Source organism: Nilaparvata lugens, chromosome 8 (genome assembly GCF_014356525.2).
Source record: "Nilaparvata lugens isolate BPH chromosome 8, ASM1435652v1, whole genome shotgun sequence".
In the NCBI taxonomy this organism is placed as follows: domain Eukaryota; kingdom Metazoa; phylum Arthropoda; class Insecta; order Hemiptera; family Delphacidae; genus Nilaparvata; species Nilaparvata lugens.
Genome location: NC_052511.1, coordinates 43068732 through 43088742, shown reverse-complemented (window position 1 = coordinate 43088742; position 20011 = coordinate 43068732). Strand labels below are relative to the sequence as shown.

General features: G+C 34.0%; 1 protein-coding gene across 1 annotated transcript in view; it reads left to right on the top strand.

The window, feature by feature from the left end:
* The first annotated feature begins 208 nt into the window (after positions 1–208).
* LOC111051171 (bifunctional purine biosynthesis protein ATIC) overlaps positions 209–20011 on the top strand; it is a 33579-nt gene continuing 13776 nt past the window's right edge. The window contains 7 exon segments of the mRNA XM_039434815.1: positions 209–339; positions 5377–5460; positions 6710–6891; positions 6893–6914; positions 10435–10590; positions 17135–17267; positions 18767–18942. Coding sequence (XP_039290749.1) covers positions 5439–5460; positions 6710–6891; positions 6893–6914; positions 10435–10590; positions 17135–17267; positions 18767–18942 — 691 coding nt within the window. The 5' untranslated portion in view covers positions 209–339; positions 5377–5438.

Sequence of the window (20011 nt, the reverse complement as noted above, 5' to 3'; positions counted from 1 at the left end):
TTGATTATCGATATACGATTACTGTGACTGTCGACTATCAATTCTTTTTGTCAACAAACAATACAACTTTGGAGAAGAAAAACTTTTGATCTTGATTGATCATGGTCAATAATCAACATGATAACGTAAAGATTTACAAGGTTGAAACCGGTACCGGCACTCATGTTCTTGTTGTTATAAAGATTCTTTGTTCGTTTGAGCTTGTTACGTAATGTATAACTTTTTTTACTGTAATGTTTCTACAGAGGAAGAACCATCAAAGTTGAACAACAGGTTGTTTGTGAAAAGGAAACTTGTGTTGGTTTGACTTTTGATTTGAGCTTTTGTAAATTTGTTTTTTGGTAAGTTTATGTTTTTCTATTTCTCAGTAATTAACTATTTATACCAATTAACCTTATTCCATTAATCTATCTCATTTCGTTGAAATTAGCCCTCATTCTTTCTCACATGTCTTATGGAAACCAGTTACAGTTTACCAGCAGTCAATTTTGTGTTTAGATTTAAAAATTGCCTTTGCTCTCCAATTGAAATGTTCGATAAATGACCCCCCAATGAGCTTCTTAAAGTCATATTAATCTTTTTTTGCCAGGATTAAAAAACGTAAAGCATGATTTGAATAAGCTTCAAAAACTTAGCTCCATAAAACTAAACTTAAGCTCCAAAAAACTAAACTTAAGCTCCAAAAAACTAAATCCAGTACACGGGTAGGCCTACCCAGTGAGGGTGTAATTCTAAAAATTTGATAACAGTTATTCTGGCAAAAAGCCTTAACTTTAACTCGCAGTGAGAAATCGTGTGTTATTTGCTTCTCACTTATAAAATACAGTAATTCCAGCACTCTACACTATTTTCTTTCAACGTGCATTAGAGTAGGCCTATGATCACGTTGGATGCAGGTAGGCTATATGTGCAAGTGCACGTCAGATAAATGCATGAGCCGAACAACAAAATCTGGAACGAAACTGAACAAGTTGTGACTTGTCTATGTAGCTTCTTACACTGAACGCAACCAGCAAGTGCTTAAGTCTGAGTGTTCCTATATAGCCTAGTTCTTTTTAGATTTTGTTTCTCATCTGCGCCCTTGGTCATGCATGAACACGCTAGCACTTGCACAGGCCTACGCATTCAGTGTGATCATACTTGAAATTTTGAAACCGTTCATATAAGTTATAGGCTCAACGGCTTCTCGCTTGTCTGGAGAGTCTCCAGCTCCTTACTTCGATTTCAACTGCTCAAACATCTCAGATTTATACCTATCGGAATGGTCGCAAATATAATACTTACTTACTTGAATACTTGAGGTCGTTGCCAATGACTGGGGTTTCCAGATAGGCAGTGTCGGAATTCTCAATAAAAATAACCTACATGGTCATTCACGCTGTAAGAGTGCTTGACTCCCAAAAAGAGGTTCACTGTAGAAATCCTGCAGTGAGTTGAGTGGCTTTTCCAGGAGTTTATTTTTCAATGTGGTATAGAACCAAGAGTTCCGTGTTTCCTGAATTGGTCTAGGAAGGCTGTTAAAAAATCTTATTGCCTGCGAAGGAAAGCTATTGTAGTTCCCCGCCAGTCGGCTCCGGGGCACCTCCAGTCTAGTAGAATGTCGTGTATTGTGGCTGTGTATATCACACCTTTTTGAAACTGCACCAGGTTCTTCTTGATATACATAAGCGAGCACAACACATATTGACTGTATACCGTGAGTATCCCAAGATCCCTAAATAGTGTCCTGCAGTGATCCCTAAATCTGGAAAATGTCACTATTCTCAGAGCCTTCTTTTGCAGTAGCAGCACATCGTGGACAGCTGTTGCGTGACCCCACAGGAGCAATCCATAGATGATATGGCTGTGAAACAGCGAATGATAGGCCATGACAAGACTTCTCTGATCCACCACACATCTCAGCTTACGAAGGAGGTACAGCACTCTGGACAATTTCCTGCATACTTGATTCACATGATGATTCCAGCTCAATCGCTCATCCAACCAGAATCCTAATAGTTTACTGGATCCGATACGACTGGCAGTCTTTTCAATGAGCAAACCAAGATGTTTGTTTTATCCTCATTTAGTTTGAGCTTGTTGGCAAGAAACCACAACTTAGCTACTTCTAAGAGTCTGGCGGACTCCTCCTTTGCCTGTTCCACAGTGACACCTCTGGCAATCAAGGTGGTGTCGTCCGCAAAAAGCACTGCCCCCTGACCGCTTGAGAAGTCGTTCATGAGTAATATGAACAACAGAGGGCCAAAAACCGAGCCCTGTGGTACTCCATGCTTAACGCCATGCTTAATGTCTGCCTATACATTGGCTTCCAATGGCTGTTTTCAAACAATTATACACTAAGCAGCACACATAAATATCAACATCATAAACTATACAATAAAATATAGGTATTGGGTATAGGAGAAATGCTTGATCCAGCAGTTAGAGCTGCAACTAAGGGTGTGATCACATTGATACTTACTTGATACGGTACTTGAGATTCTTCCACTGGAAGCACATCAGCGCCGTGGTCGTCAATATATTTGTATCCATCATCTTGCTTCATGTCGTCGATGGAGTGAGGTCCTTTCTTCATGATATTCTCGAAGACCATAATAGGGTCTCTTGGTAAGGTAGCTTTTAATTTATCTTTAAGACTAAGGAGTATTTTCCAATGTTTTCAATTCGTTGGGTAAGCAGTTATAGACCTTAGAACAGAGATATTTAGGTCCATGTTGAGCCAGTCTAGATTGGACTGCCAACACATGAGTATCGTCTAGTGTTGTGGTGGTGATGAAGCTGGTTTCTTGGAAAAAATGTTTGGTTTTCTTCTCACCATTAAACATGCCTCCAGGATGAAAAGAGCCGGCAGTGTAAGGATACCCGCCTCCACAAACAAGGGTATACAGTGCTCCAAGTAGGGTTTCTTGAAGATAGTTCTTATAATTCTCTTTTGAAGTAGCAGTAATCTCTCCATATGCGGACTGTTACCCCAGAAAACAATACCATAGTTTATGATACTTTGAAAGTAGCCATAGTAAACTTTTATAAGAACTCCTTTTTTGAGTAGTGGTTGGAGTCGACGCATCATGTAGCAAATATGGCTGTTAGTCTTGTTGATAAATATTCAATGTGTCGCTGCCAGTCTAGGTTATTGGATATAGATATGCCTAGATATTTTATATTTTGCACCACACTCACGCTAACTCCCTCCAATTTAAGCAGAAGTGAGCTTTCATGTTAAAATGCGTACATGTGAAATTGCAAGCTTGGTTATCTATGACCAAGCGTTTAGATGAGAAACACAATCTGGAAAGAGCAATAGGAACACTCACACTGAATTCTCTCACTTTCTGGTGGCGTTTAGTGTGAGCAGCTACTTGCGAGTCACAACGTGTATCAATGGCATTTTTAAATATTATTGTTTTCGGCTCATGCATGATCTGATCTCATCATGATCTAAGGGCGATCACACCCTTATAAATATCAGCGATTAGATGAGCGTTGGAGTCGTGTGAGCCTTCAATTGGGTAATTAAATTAGCCTATGGTAAGCTACCCGCCATACTCACTCACAGATGGTGCCCTTGGAGGGTGATCCCTTCGGCTAAAAATGTTACTAACCTATAAGTTAATGCTATTTTTATTTTTAGTTCCCAATTTGCGTAAAATATTTTAAAGTGTAAAAATTCATATTTTTTAATTTCCAAGAGGAGGGCCCCAAACCCCATATTTACTGATGGTATATCACCCCCCCCCCTCCGGCCTTATAATACTTCCTATTATAACAACCTGTTCCAAAATCATGTGGGCTTCAAGACCTCAAGATGAATTGCTCATATGTTATGGGTGCTATGATAAGTAACATTTAATAAAATCCTCTACAAACTCATGATCAAGTGAACTTGATTATTGATCATCTCCAGAAAAAAATTAACATCTGATGGTTTGGGTCCACCAAAAAATGATTCCATGATCACAATTAGCCTATTAAACTCTCATTAGTCATAAACGTCTCTAAATTATTCTATTTATTCATCCTCTTCATTTTTTGCATCAAACTGTCGTAACATAGGTACTGCATATCCTATGTTTTTTGTTATATAACGAAAAAGGTTACATAAGTCAATGAGATAATTCACTCGTCCTGTTTCTGATATTTAATTCAAAAAATTGAAAACTTTATAATTGAAATAAAATTTAATCTTCAACTAGTAGCCTACTCAACAAAGTTAAGGAACAGTCAATTATATATGAGATTCTACAAATTAATATCCTCAATATAAATATTCAAAAACGATAAAATTCCAAGCTCTAGTAATATTGGAATAAAAACCGTTGTGTTAACAGTACGGTACATTAACCTTGACTTTGCCCAATTTTTTTATTTGAGTTTATAGGATTGATAAGCGAAATATTCGGTTTATTTTTTGCAAATCAAAAGATTGCCAAAAAACGTTAGATCAAAATGGGATATAACAGAAGTGAAATCATTAATTTTTTTCATAACTGGCACGCTAGATTGTATAATGTTTTTTTTCAACAGATACTGTATCAGGCATATTCTTCACTGGCCTTTCTTTCAGATGCTTTAAAAAAATGTTACTTGTCTCACTATCAATAATAATAATAATATCGAGTGACCTGGCTGGCGTCTGGTGCAGAGTTTTCAGGTCACACCTGATCAATTTTCAGGGAGGGCCACTGACATGGCCTAACGACTGTTTTTGGGCAGCCTAGACCGACGGTTTAACGTGTCCATCCGAAACACGGGAGTGGCCCGAGAGAAAAAACTTGCCCTGGCCGGGATTCGAAACCGGGACTCTGAATTATAAAGTCATCTTCTAATCCACTCAACTACGGCCTTTTAACTAATCAATATATTGTTTTTTTTACTCTACTCGTCTTACTCTTGTATGTGAATTATTTGACTAAAAACAATTTATTAGAAAATTGTTACTCTGACGTAATGCAACTCTGAAATCATTGTTGTTTACTCTTAAAGGCTAGTATGAGTTATGATTATTCTTTCAGATTTGTAAAACTACTACTTGTTTACTTGTGTTTGTTTAAAAATATCAATAAAATCATTCAAACCAGTCAGATTAATACTACTGAGTATCACTAATATTTGCAATAATTCTATATATAATTTTGCATGCACCATTATTTACCATTTTCAAATACGAAAATGTTGTCCAAAAACAACTTTTATAATAAATTGTTGACGTGTCTGTCTCGTCAGTTATCCAAAAGTCGTACGTAGTTAGATTTGTTATCAATGTTACGTAATGCTTAAAATCTTAATTACTACAATTATTGCCCTTAGACCTTCCACAGATAACGTTCCTTCTGATTATTTTATTTTTAGTTTATGTATTTGGATGAATTTGTTGCAGTAGTCGCACGGCTCTCATCATTGTATTCTTGTAGTGGAGAGATACTGTACTAAATATCACAATGTCTGAATCTGGAAATTTGGGTAAGTAGCCTATTACTATGAATTATCAATGTTGTCAGGAATTTCATTGTATATAATTCATGGAATTGACACACAAGTCATCCCATTGTATCCGTATTTTAGATCCAGATATTTAGAAAAATGTGAAGTTGAGTTTAAACCGCTGAAGACGTCTTTACATATACCAGATTTCATTCAATTCTCACGATAATACACAAATTACACTAATTACGAGAAAAATTTCCCATACAAATTCTCTGCAATATGAAAGAAAAAATTTATAAAATTGTTCTATGTGTATTCAACTTGAAAATAATTATAATATTAATTTATGGATTCCATCCAATTTCATTAGATTTTTTATTATTTATACATTTATTTTAATGTATCCAATTTTTCCATTGGGGAAAAAAGAAATGTCAGTAAGATCTCTCATGTTAGTTCAGGAGGGGCTACAAACTTATGTAGGCAATCAGCCTTTGATCAAACTTATTTCACGTATTTTAAGGTGAAGCGAAAGTAACTTATGTATATTATTGTACCTACAGTTGAAGTTACAATCTTTCAAATGAGTAACTTTTCTGTCAAACTGATGGCTCAAAATTATCTATGCAACAAGAGGAATGCAAAGGATACTATAATGGTACAGTACCTTCATTGAAGGAGCTCAATAACAACTAGGCAACCACAAAAGGGAACCCCTTATAATCATTCCAATTATTGATGTACGTTCTATAAACTCGCAGCAATGAGATGCTTACAAGGTGATGTAAGCATCAAATAAAGACCATTAATACTTGTGAACATGATTAATTTGTCAGTTGTATTATAATTGATTAAAGCTAGTGTAGCTTTCAAGATGTTTCATGTATTTGAAAATGGAAGTATAGGATTCTGAAATAGTAAGTGCAATAATGTTGAATACTTATCAAAATCCTCTATATTATATGTTCTATGCTATTCTACCTCCAAATTGAAAAAGTTTTGAGTAAAATATTCTCTATAATCTTCTCTCTTTGTTCTAAAGTCAAAACTGTTCTATTTGGAGATAGAATAGCATAGAAAATATATAGATGATTTTCATAAGGTATTCAACTCTATTGCTCTTAAAATTTCTGAGGCCTATATTTCTATTTTCAAAAGTGTTGAAAACATATTAAATTTCCTTTAATTTCCTATGTTCTATGGCATTTTCTAATTCACAAAGTATTTAGTGGAATATTTTCTTGAGGCAGCATTGAAGCAATCATTTTTTCTTTCTATTTTTCAGCTCTGATCAGTGTGTCCGACAAGACAGGATTGGAGCAATTCGCCAAATCGTTGAACGACCTTGGGTTCAGACTGGTCGCTTCGGGAGGCACCGCCAAACTGCTCAGAGAGACCGGCTACGAGGTGAAGGATGTCTCCGACCTGACTGGAGTTCCTGAAATACTCGGAGGCCGAGTCAAAACCCCTGCATCCAGCAATTCATGGAGGTGGGTTTACTCCACTCAAAAACTAAGCAAATATTAATTTTCCTTCATAGGGCTACTTCAATAATTATATAGTAATTTGCATTTGAAAATGGCTCTAATGAGTGGGAAACATGTTATGCATTAATAAAATATTTATTTTTTTATTTATTAGAGGAAACAATACAATAGTCGGAAAAGAAGAAACAGGCCAAAACTGCCTGAACATTGCCCAAACTTCTTCAATTTCCTAATTTTGTCATAAATTGTCCAATATTATGTAGGCTATATTCATGGAGACAACAGGTAGAAAACCCATTTTGCCTCCTCCACACTTTACAATAATTCCAACATAATACAATTTTCAATAAAAAGAAGATAGTAAATATGAGAAAATAATAAATTATAAAAATAGCTAGGCCTAATTATAAAATTAAGAGAATGAAATAAGACGAAAAATAGAAGAAATATACAGTCGTATATAGAATAATAAAAATACATTAACTGAATTCAATAAGAAAAAATGCACACATACCTCAGTAAACTATAATCATCACTAGTATATAGACAAGAGGAAAAAAGTGTCTGTTTAATGTACTACCACTAGCCTTTATGAGGATAATTGAATAGAAGAAATGCAAGCGCAAATCACGAAATGATGGACCACATACTACAAGACTAAATCATATGAAATCCTTCGGAATTTGGAGAGGGAGAACCAGAAGATGTCCAAGTGTTCTGAATAAGTATTGAAAATTCTTTGAGCTCTACTTAAAGGAAAGTTATAATGTCTTACCGTTCTGGAGCGAGAAATATGAAATGAAAATCCAGAACGTCGAGCAATGGTATTTATATATATGTTAATTTTAGAAAGCAGGTAGGAAGAATCAATTTTATTATTTAACAGATTGTACAGAAAAACAAGTAATTTAACATCACGTCTTACTTTCAGTGATTTAATATTGAACATACTTCTGAGGGAGTTGGTTGGGTAATCAAAGGGACAGAAAACCCTGTGCTTTTTATAATACATACATCTCAAAAATTTGTTTTGCAAGCGTTCTAGAAGGTGAATCTGTTCATTATGATAAGGATTCCATACTTCGCATGCATACTCTAATAGACTCCTCACAATTGATTTGTATAAGAGTAGCAGAGGTACCACATCAGTGAAGGGCGAGCATGTCCTCAAAATGAAACCCATCTGTTGATTGGCTCTGTTAACTATGTAATCAATATGTGAATTGAAAGAAAGGTCTGGGCTGAATACTACTCCAAGGTCCTTGAACGACTCCACCTTTTCCAATGGAATACCATTTATAAAGTATACACCTGCATGAGTGGAGGACTGCCGAGTGAAACTCATGAATTTACATTTATTCACATTCATTTTTAGTCTATTTTCATCACACCATATAGACAGACTATCAATATCCCTCTGCAAATCATAGCAATCTCTTTGATAATTGATTTCTTTATATAATTTTACATCATCTGCATACAGAAGGCATGAAGATTATCTGATGGTAGATGGTAGATCATTAATAAACAAAAGAAATAGAAGTGGACCAAGGTTAGAGCCCTGAGGAACCCCTGATGTACACTCAAAGCATTCTGATTTGAAATTGTGAATCTTGACATACTGTATTCTTGCCTCCAGATAACTCTGTAGAAGATTAACCATTGTTACACAAAATCCTAACACTTTGAGTTTCCGTATCAGAAGTCTATGATTTATGGTGTCAAACGATTTTGATAGATCTGTAAAGATAACATCTGTACGACCTCCATGATCCAAAATTTGTGAAACCTCACTACTAAAAACTATAAGATTGGACACAGTTGAGCGACCAGGCAGAAATCCATGTTGCTCAGGTACAATAATCCTCTGACACTGCTTATAAATAATCGAATGCAGGAGCTTCTCAAAAACTTTCGAAAAACAATTCAAAATGGATATTGGTTTGTAGTTTTTAATATCATTCCTATTCCCAGACTTGAAAACAGGAGTAACTCTTGCAATCTTCCATTTTGAAGGAAATCTACCCGACCTTATAGCCAAGTTAAAAATGAATTTTAATGGTTCTAAAAGGACTGCAGCACAGCCCTTGACAATAAAGGTTGGAATCGCATCAGGACCCTCGGAGCAGCCCGACCTCAGCTCATTGATAGCAGACAGAATATCATTGGAAGAAACCATCCCAACTCCCCCCCCCCCCATCCAACAATGAGCACCCAGACACCTCCGGAATCCCCATTGGCACATCAGGTGTATCAGCCTCATACACAGATTGAAAGTATTTAGAGAAACCATTAACCATATCAGCCCCAGAGTAAGACTCTCCGTCCAGTGTCATGGTTGACTCCACAAAAGAAGTTTTTCTTTTTGAATTGACGTATTTCCAGAAATCTTTTACATTATGTCGTATTCCATTTTGAACTCTAATCAAATACGCCTCATAAGATAGTGTAATTCTGTTTTTCAGGGATGCGCGTAAAGTTTTAAATTTATTATCATGATAAGGCGAAGTTTTCCTCTTTCTTGAGCACTTATTTTCTATTTTCAAATCTGATATGATATCAGATGTAAACCAAGGAGGATACTTATTATTTGATATATTCAACCTCCTCCTTGGAATAAATTCATCAAAATTTTTGTGAAGTACTTCATAAAAATTATCTACAGCAGAGTCAACATCACTGCAACGAAAAACAGAGTCCCAACTGGAATCGCGGTGGTTTTATAAACCACTTATCAATTTATATGAAAAGGGTACTGGATGATTTACATTACAATTCTATAATTTGATAAAACAAATTATATAACAGTCCAAAGTAATAAAATGTAATTATTTAATTAATAATAATATTAATGCTTCACTAAATTATTAAATAAATTAATTACTGTAAACTAAATAGACTAGTAACAAACTAGCTTAAGCTACTCAATGATCAGCTTAGATCATATTGAACTGTTTAAAAATGTAGGAATTAAATTTATTTATTAAATCAGACAATAAAATACACTATACTTTATATTGAGTTTCAATCTACTAGATTTATGTGCTTCACATAAGACTAATATTTATCACAAATGAAAAAATCATAAATGATTGTACAAGGAATTTATTCAATTGCTTGATTAATTTTTTAGTTGTCTCAATTTATTTCAATATATCAGTGGATGGTTTTGACAATATCTAGTCAATTTCATTCAATATGGATATCTACGAAATATATCACAATAACAAAGAAAGTTTAATGAACTTTTTTAGGGGGTTTAAGTACTCACTATTTCAATTTGATTTAGGTGCATTACTTTCAATGTAATTGAAAAAGAAAAATATACAACACATTGTAGTTCAACTTAATATTGCAAGAGGGAAAATATACAACACATTATAGTTCAACTCGATTCATCAGTTGACTAATGTATTACAGAAGAATCTATGAATGACTTGTGTTGTGTGATAGAGTGCCAATATTTCAACATTTTCTATTGGAATAGATTATTTTATTGATTTTTTTCAACGAATATTTTCAGGAATCCTTTCGAGAACAATCTCGAGTGATAAAGCAGATTTGGCAAAGCTGAGCTATGAGATGATCAGAGTGGTTGTGTGCAACCTGTACCCATTCTCGAAAGCAATTGCTGCCCCCAATGTGACCGTTGAAGACGCCATTGAAAACATCGATATTGGTGAGTTGTTGCTATATAGATGTAAGTCAATTAACTCTTAAAAATTATGGAATTTATCCACATACGTCGATGGTTATTGAAGGAATATTTCTTGCTACACGAAAAAGAACTTGAATGAGCTTAATATTATTACATTTGTCACTCTGTCACTATGAAAGTGTTGAAGCTATTGAAATCAATTATAAGCTTAGTTTCTCTTAGATTTGCATGGTTTCGGTGCCTCAACAAAATTGTTATGATGAAAACACATATAGTCGAATATCACGAATTTATTTCATCTTCAATAAAGATGACACATAGGTTTTGGAACATGTTTGTGTTTTTCTCAAAATAAATTCTGATATTTGACTACATTTCTGTGTTTTAATTATGAATAAATATCACTACAACCCACCATACTGTCAGAAGTAAAAATTGTTATGAATTAGAGTCCATTTTTTAGAGGTCTACCAGACTGATTCTAAATTGGTACAGAGTTCTACATTTTTACGTTGTGATGGAGAGAATCACTTCATTGTGAACTCTGAATTCAGCACACAAATTAATAATTAAAATCTTTTTACAAACTCTTTAAAGACAACAGATGAAACCCACTACTGAATTTTTAACATAGGTTAACTGAACAATGTAATGTATATCTTTCCAAAACATACATGAAAATGTACATGAAAAAGTCAAAAACTAAAACTAACTTAAAGCTAAAGAGAAATTAGTGACTGTATAAAATTCATTTTTTTACAGTAAACTCATTTATACTGTAGCATGCTAAATCCATCAAATATGCTCTCAGCAATTCCTTAAATTTTGATCTATCAGGTTCATGTCTTATGCAACCTGGGAGACAACCAATAAATTTTATTCCCATGTACGTTGGACTTTGTTTATATTTTTCCTTATTGTGTTTCTTTATTGTAAAATTATTTTTATTTCTTGTGTTGTAATTATGTATATCTACTTGCCGTGGGAATCTAGATTCGTTAGTTTTTATATATAATATTGTCCTATAAATGTACAGGCTGTACACCGTCATGAACTTTAACTTACTGAAGAATGGCTTGCATGATTGCTCTCTATCAAGATTTAGAATTATTCTTATTGCTTCTTTTTGTAATAGGAGTATTTTATTTAAGTTTGAGATGCTTGTTCCTCCATATATTTCAATTCCATATGAAATGTGGGAGTGGATCATTGCGAAGTACACTGCTTTTAACGTTTCTAAGTTGGAAATTTTTGCTAGTCGTCTCAGCGCGAAAATTCCTGAGCTTAATTTTTTACATATTTTTTGAATGTGAACGGACCAACTAAGTGTGTTTTCAAGATATAGACCTAAAAATTTAATTTCTTTCTTATTATCTACGGAATTAAGTTGTTTTACCTCTGAATTTCTACAAGTAAAATGGAGGAACTTTGTTTTGTTATCATTAAGTAGCAGATGTCTGTGATTTAGGTACTTTTTAGTTAATGATATAGAATTGATACATTTAATTTCTGTTGTGTTCCAGTCCTTATCAGCAATGCACAGACTTATATCGTCAGCGTATAAGCATAATTTACTATTTTCAACTAAATCGCACATGTATTTAGGCAACCCCCCTAAGTAGCACAGAAACAAAAATGGACCTAACACCGATCCTTGTGGTACAGAATAGTTATTACATTTTAAGTTTGATCCAATATTGTACTGATTTTTATTGCTTGTATACTTTATATTTACATACTGTTGCCGTCCTTCTAGATATGACTTGATCCAGCTAAGCTCTTTACCTCTAATTCCGTAATTTTGAAGTTTATTTAATAATAATTTATGATTCACACTGTCAAATGCTTTGGTTAGATCCAGGAATGCTCCCACAGTATTTAATCCCTCATCTAAGTTTTCTAAAATGTTTTCTATGAACTCTATCAAAGCAGTAATGGTTGACCTGTTTTTTCTATAGCCATGTTGTTCTTTGTCAAGTATACCATTAGTTTCAAAATAATCAATTAACTGAACAAGTACACACTTTTCAAATATTTTAGATAGGGCAGGTTGGATGGCCAAAGGTCTGTAGTTGAGAGGGTCAGATGGATCTCCTTTCTTATATGCTGGTATTACTTTTGATATCTTTAATTCGTTTGGGTACACTCCAGTTATAATTGAGGCATTGATTACGTGCAAAAGAGGTTTGATGAGTGATGACTTAGCATCCTTGATTATTTTTATTGGTATGTCATCATAGCCGGCTGACCATTTTGGTTTTATCGAATCTATTATTTTACTTAAGTCCTTCTCTTCAATTGTTTTACATCTAAATGATAATTTTGTAACTTTTTCATTTTTCTCATCTGTTACGTCACTTTTGGTTAGATAAGGGATGACATGAGTGTCAACCATCCCTACAAAATCATTGTTTAGTATGTTTGAAATTTTATACGGATCATCTATGTCTATACCATTCTCTTTAAGTACAATATTTTTAATAACTTTCTTGTCCTTTTTGTTTGTTGTTTCATTGTTAACTATTTGCCATATTGTTCTGTTTACATTTGTTGATTTTTTTATTTTTGAGTCAATATAATTCTTTTTTTTGTGGAGGATAATTCTTTTTAGATGCTTTTTATGTGCTTTTATAGTTTTCTTTAAGTTTATATTACTTTGGTCTTTCCTGTATCGCTGATGCATTTCAATTAGCCTTTTATGTTCGTCGACAATCTCATTATCAATCCACTTATTACTACATTGTTTCGCTCTTAGTTTTCTACCAAACGGAAAGTTAAGATCAAAATAATATTTGAGCAAATTGTAAAAGTATGAAAATTTGTTTTCTACAGGACTCTGATAAAGTTCAGTCCAATCCAATTTATCTAGATCATTTATAAAACGCTGAATTTGGGACTTCCCAAACTTCCTACCCATTGTTTTAGTCTTTAAGCCTTCACCATTATTATTTGTGTTTAAAGTAATATTCTTATCATAATTTATTGTATTCTCCAGTTTTATTGACAGCCCAATAGCGAAATGATCTGAGAAAATTGTGTTTATTATTTTACTTTCCCATCTACTAAAATGAATGTCAGTAGCAATATTGTCAATGCAAGAGCCGCCAGTTGCACTAGGTCTTGTTATCTCATTTGTTGTTATTTGCATATTAAAGCTATTCAGTAAATTGAGAAGATCATCTCTTTGACTAGATTCTTGATTAAAATTAACATTGAAATCAGCACATAGAATAACATTGAATTTTTTAAAAGTAAACAGATAGCTTAACATGTCATTAAGAATGACTAGAAAATTATTAAAGATTGCACTATCTATGTTAAAGGGTCTATATAATGACATGTAGATTACATTCAATTCAGGTACTTTGATTGCACAACCCTCACACACCATTTCCACAGACATATTTCTAATTTTATGGATCACATTGAACTCTAAATTATTTTTAATGAAAATAGCAGCCCCACCATGAATTCTATTGGATCTGCAAAAGTATGATCCTAATTTAAAATTTTCGAAGCCAATATTGACAATTTCGTCATCACTCATCCAGTGCTCACTTAGTGCTAACATGTCACATTTATTTTCAAGAGCGATTACTTCTAGGTAATTGATTTTATTCATTAAACCCTGGCAGTTCCATGAAATTATGTTCACTTCAGTGCTCTGGCAACCCTCAATTTGAGTTCTTATATAATTATTGTTCACTGTTGCTTTCGCATTGCATCTTGAAGTCCTGGAAGGTGGCGATAGGTCAGTAGTTGAGCCGTTCAGTCTAAAAAAATGCTATTGTTCTCACTCTGTTGTCCTAAAGGGATTGGCTGGTTAGGTGACTCCATGGCTTCCGTGATTCTCGATGCGGTGTTCAATATGGTATCGGCAATGAATTTTTTCCCCAGATAGTTCAAGTGAAGACCGTGTGATGTATGAAATCTTGGCCCTAAAGAACTTAAATCTGAGAAACACACATTGGAGAAGTGTTTGGTTATTTTTTCCAAGCGTTCATTGGTTCTTCTAATCTCCTTGTTCACACATGACCATCTCGGTAGATCATATCTATGTGGAACTGAGAAGATCAATACATTGGTGTGGCGCATATTTGTGAGTCTCCGCTTACACGATTGAATCAGACGATTAGATTCGTTACATGCCACATCGTTTGTTCCGGCGATAAACACAGCGAGGTCTCCATTACCCATATCAGAGCACATACTTTCACTCTCCTCTGTGACTCTTTCAAATTTCGCCCCTGGCTTCATCATATTAAACACTTCATAATTACTCTTTGACCTGATCCTATTTGTGACCTGTCTTCCCTGACTGTCAGAGAAACACCTTACTCTAACTTGTTTAAACTTGTTTCCAGCCTTATTTGCTTCTAACAGTGTTTGAACATTGCTTCTTATGCTTGATGTTCGTTTCCATGGATTCGTTTCCCCATCAACTTCTTCGATTTCTTTGACACTAGTTTTATCACTATTGTCTCGCACATCCATTTCACCTTTCAATTTCTGTAATTTTAAATCCTGTTCATGCAATTGTCTAGTGTACCGCTGAATTTCATCTTCCAAAGTCTTTATTTTACTATCCATTTTTCTAATTAACTCCATATTATTGTGTTCATTATTAACTGATTCGTCGCGTCTTCTTAGCAGCATATCCATAATTTTTTTCACCGAATATACTGATGTGTCATAAGTATACAATGTAGAAGCAACTTGTGCACGTTTTGTCCATATTTCGAGATCAGTAAAAGTGGGTAATGTGAGAATGTTTTCATCGAAAAATCCGAATTCAGCTCTGAGTATTCTCGAGATGATTGTTTCTGTCATTAAGACTACATAAACACCACAATCCACCGTGTTACTTTGCTGAGGAGTTAATTTAGGCAATAAAGGTATGTTCATATTAGAATCAACGTTAATATATTTAGCCAATTTATTTGTCACTATAGATGCATCTTTCAAATTGTGTTTTCCAATCGAATCGAAATAGACGTATTCATTGAGAGCCCTAACATAAACTGCAAGACTCCAATGGCAGCCTTCCTCTTTCAATTCAGTGCTCTTAGCATCATTTATAGGTAAAAATATGTATTCTTGGTCCTCTAATTTCAATGGTGACACTAACTGAGAAATATCGTCGAGGCATTTTACCGCTTGAACAATTACAGGATTTAATATACATATAGAGAGTCTATTGTTGATAGAATTATTCATTGCGCTGAAATAGATTTGGAGAACCTCATCAGTCACCCATTCGTTGTTTAGCATGGAAGTGACCAAATTAATTGTATTTTTAGTGTTTACTCCTATGTCATGAACTATATTATTATTTTTTGGTGTTTTATTAATTACTTGTTTATCCACATTCTTTCTAACACTGTGACCTTTGTCTATCAATGTTTTTTTATCATTTGTCTCTAGAAGCTTCATTTTAAGATAATTTCTTGTTGAAATTCGCGGACTAGGTGTCTGCTGCTTCGTTATAGGATCGGAGTGTGTCATTTCGTCGTGAAAGTTAATAATAATAATCACAAGTCTCGTAATAGTCCTACCCAGGGATGAGCTGCCGACCTAACGGGGCAGAGTTAGGCTATAGCTGGACAGCACTCAATTACCCCGCCCTCTCCAGAGGGTCGAACGTTACAACCTGGGATTGGATACGAGATCAGTTATCGTCATGGATACCGGTAAACAAAAACGGAGTCAAGTCAGCTGACTGAGAAAGAATAGGCCTACCTTAACAAGCGATAAGAGCCAGCATGGGTTCACGTTATCTATCAACTGACGTCACCACTCCTTACTCACTTGACAGATTCAGCTGTTGTTCTTTTCACGTTAGAGTTTCATGCAAACACTGGTTTTAAAAATGGAAGATTCAACTCCAAAACCGTGGCAGTTGTGCAATTTACCTCTCAAACGCCGGCAGCACACAAGAAGTTGGACTATGTTGGATACGCCTCTCAGGTAGATCAGACACTCCGAGAAAGTCACGAACCAGACGAATCAGACGTTTCCGAGAAAATCACGAAAAACCCTGTTTTTGACAGCATTTTCAGCATTTTAGCCGCCATCTTGAATTGCATTTGATCGAAATTGTTCGTGTCGGATCCTTATAGTGAAAGGACCTCAAGTTCCAAATTTCAAGTCATTCCGTTAATTGGGAGATGAGATATCGTGTACACAGACGCACATACACTCATACACACACACACACACACACACACACACACAGACCAATACCCAAAAACCAGTTTTTTGGACTCAGGGGACCTTGAAACGTATAGAAATTTAGAAATTGGGGTACCTTAATTTTTTTCGGAAAGCAATACTTTCCTTACCTATGGTAATAGGGCAAGGAAAGTAAAAAAGATCCAAACAATAGTAGCCTAAAATTGAGAAAACAATCACTCATATTCTATAAAAGGAGGAAAAGGAATCTGATATTGATAACGAGCACTACATTATCTACATTAACTACTACACAGAAATTGAACTATAATGATATATTAAAGGGATTGTAAGTAAACTCTGTTTTCTGAATGAGATATGTTTAATTTTGTAGGAGGTGTAACTTTGCTGAGAGCCGCTGCCAAAAATCACCACCGTGTGACAGTTGTATGCGATCCTGATGATTACAGTACTGTGGTCAATGAATTTCAAAAAACCCCGGAAAAGGACACTACGCTAGAAACTAGGTAAAACGCTCAACATGCCCATAAGAATGATTTTTTTTGTTAAAACATGAGAACTAAGTTACTTCATATTGCAGTTATCAAATTGAAAATTTATTCGTTTACAGGAATGGAGACAACAGGTCTCCCCTTATATGGTCTCTTGATACATAAAATGCTGACAATAATCACAACAGAATCCACTCCTTAAAATGAACAAATAAGCTTGAAATAGAATCAAATGACGAAGAAAATACCAGGCATTAGGAATCGAACATCCTCACTTATAGAAATTGTGTAGCAAGTTACTCTACTTGGAAACTAAATCTAAAATAAATTGTCAGTACATTGCTTTGTTAATCCAGTGGTTCAAACGTTGATTTCAGTTGAATGCTCTTTCTTTTTACAGAATTGGTTGTGAATTTCTGTTCACATTTCTTGCGGGTGTCATGATGCAATACTAAAAATTATGTATGTATTTGGAACTTGAAGAGTTGGAATGTTTTTATTCTTGAGTTTGGTTTTCTATGGAAATCTGTATGACTTGATACTATTGATTTATTTGTATCTAACGGTACTGTATAAATTTCTTGAATTTGAGGTTATTTATTAGAACGCTCGTGTTATCTTGGGTTGATTTTAGTCAAGTTAACATTTACAAAATTTGACACTGTTTTTGATGCATGTTTAAGATGTCCCTTGTACCAAGGCACCAATGCAATATGTAGTCTACTAGATTAGTAGATATATTTGGTTCTGTTGTAGCTATCAATTGATTTGTTGCTTGTTCCACTAAAAGTTTTTCTTCTATTTTCTCTATAATTGTTCATGCAGATTATGAAACGTAATTCTGAAAAATAGTATCACCATATTTGTATTCAATTTCGTAGGTTGTTTATAGTATGCTATGATTCTTGATTTTCAAAATTATTTTTAGTTCAACTATATAATATATGTTCACAAGTATTTTAAGGATTGGCTTATAAAATTTATTAAGTAAATCTCTTTTATCATTTAGTATAGTCGAACAATGATGTCTGTATTTGTCCGAAAACGCGACTTGCCTACATTTGATATCTGCGAAAATTCATCTCACAAAATTACAAATTGATTCTTTTCAAGTGTGAAATTTATTTTCATGGATTACTTATCTCTCACTACTTTAGGGTCTTTGAATTTGATGAACTCAATTTAACTTAGGTCACAAATAGTAGCTCAAAATATTAAACGTTATCATTCATTTATGAAGAGTCTAGTAACTTCAATTGCCATTATTGTATTATAAATTCTTGAATATTGCTATCAAAATATGGAGTCGAGGAGTACTTACATTTATTATTGATCTCTATTCTCATATCTATTTCAATTTACTATAGGTCTACTTATTATACTCATATCAGATACGTATCCAACATTATCAAATATGATAAAGGGAAAATCAGGTAATACAAAATCACAAAAAGCGTCAAAGAATAATCCCTTAATTGTAAAATTGTATTAATTTTTTTCTTTCCTCTAAAAAGGAAACTACTGGCTCTGAAGGCGTTCTCACACACAGCTGAATACGACCGAGTGATCTCCGACTACTTCAGGAGGGAGTACAGCGCTGGAGTGTCTCAGTTGACTCTCAGATACGGCATGAACCCTCACCAGAAGCCAGCTCAGATTTTCACCACTCTGCCCAAACTTCCCCTCACCGGTAATTTTATTTACAGATAGCTTACTATCATACAATTGCTTAGCTACAAGGTCTACTTGAAATTTACCAAGCAATTATTTACCAAACATAATACGACACTTCAGCCGTGCCTTAATACTCATTATACTTATTAATACTTTCATCCTACACTATTTCTACTTCAATTCTTACATCTATTCTCCATCGATTACGAAATTTTAAATCATCATTCCTGGACCGAAAATCAAGTAAAGAAGCAGTGTGTGATTACATAACCTTATATTTTGGACAACATTAACATTTTATCAAAATTTTTGGAGAAAAATAGTACAGGCTCAGCCTAGTTTTTCCTCCAATGTCATAATTGTATTATGATTATAGTATTTTATACAATAAATGAAAATGAAATGAAAACATTTAAAACAAACAAGAAATTTGGTTTGATTTTCTTTATTCTTCACCCGAAGATTTGAAAGTTTTCTAGGAAGAAGCGACTTACTCACCCCATATTTTTATATTTGTTATAAATTATTTTATATTTTGTAAATATGTCATATTTTATGAATTAACCAATTTTAATATAGACTCTTATGATGAGGTGTGCTTTTTGTAATTCGTATATCGTGTATGTATTAAATTAATAGCCTTTTTCGATCAGATTTTGAAGTTTACAAAGAAGACTATAAATGGATATCCTGTATATTACGTAGGCCTACAAATTTCTAGATGAAATTATAGTCAGAAATTGTTTTTATAACCTATCAATCTGGCATTGGATTGCAATTTTAAATTGCTACAACCGCTTTTTATGTAGAAATAATAGTGGTTGTGACAGTTTCAATTATTTTTTATTTAAATTAGATATCTCTAACAATATTACTTCAAATCAAGTTTTATTGTCCACATCGGTACACATCAAATAATTATAGGCTACATTGGAAAGCAGCAAAATACAAAATGAATATATTCCAAAACAAAAATGTATTACATTATAATTAATATAATTACTATTCAACAGCAATGAAATAAAAGCAACTATTCATCTATAATGAAACTTAAATAATCAATTGCTTCCGAATAACAACGCAAC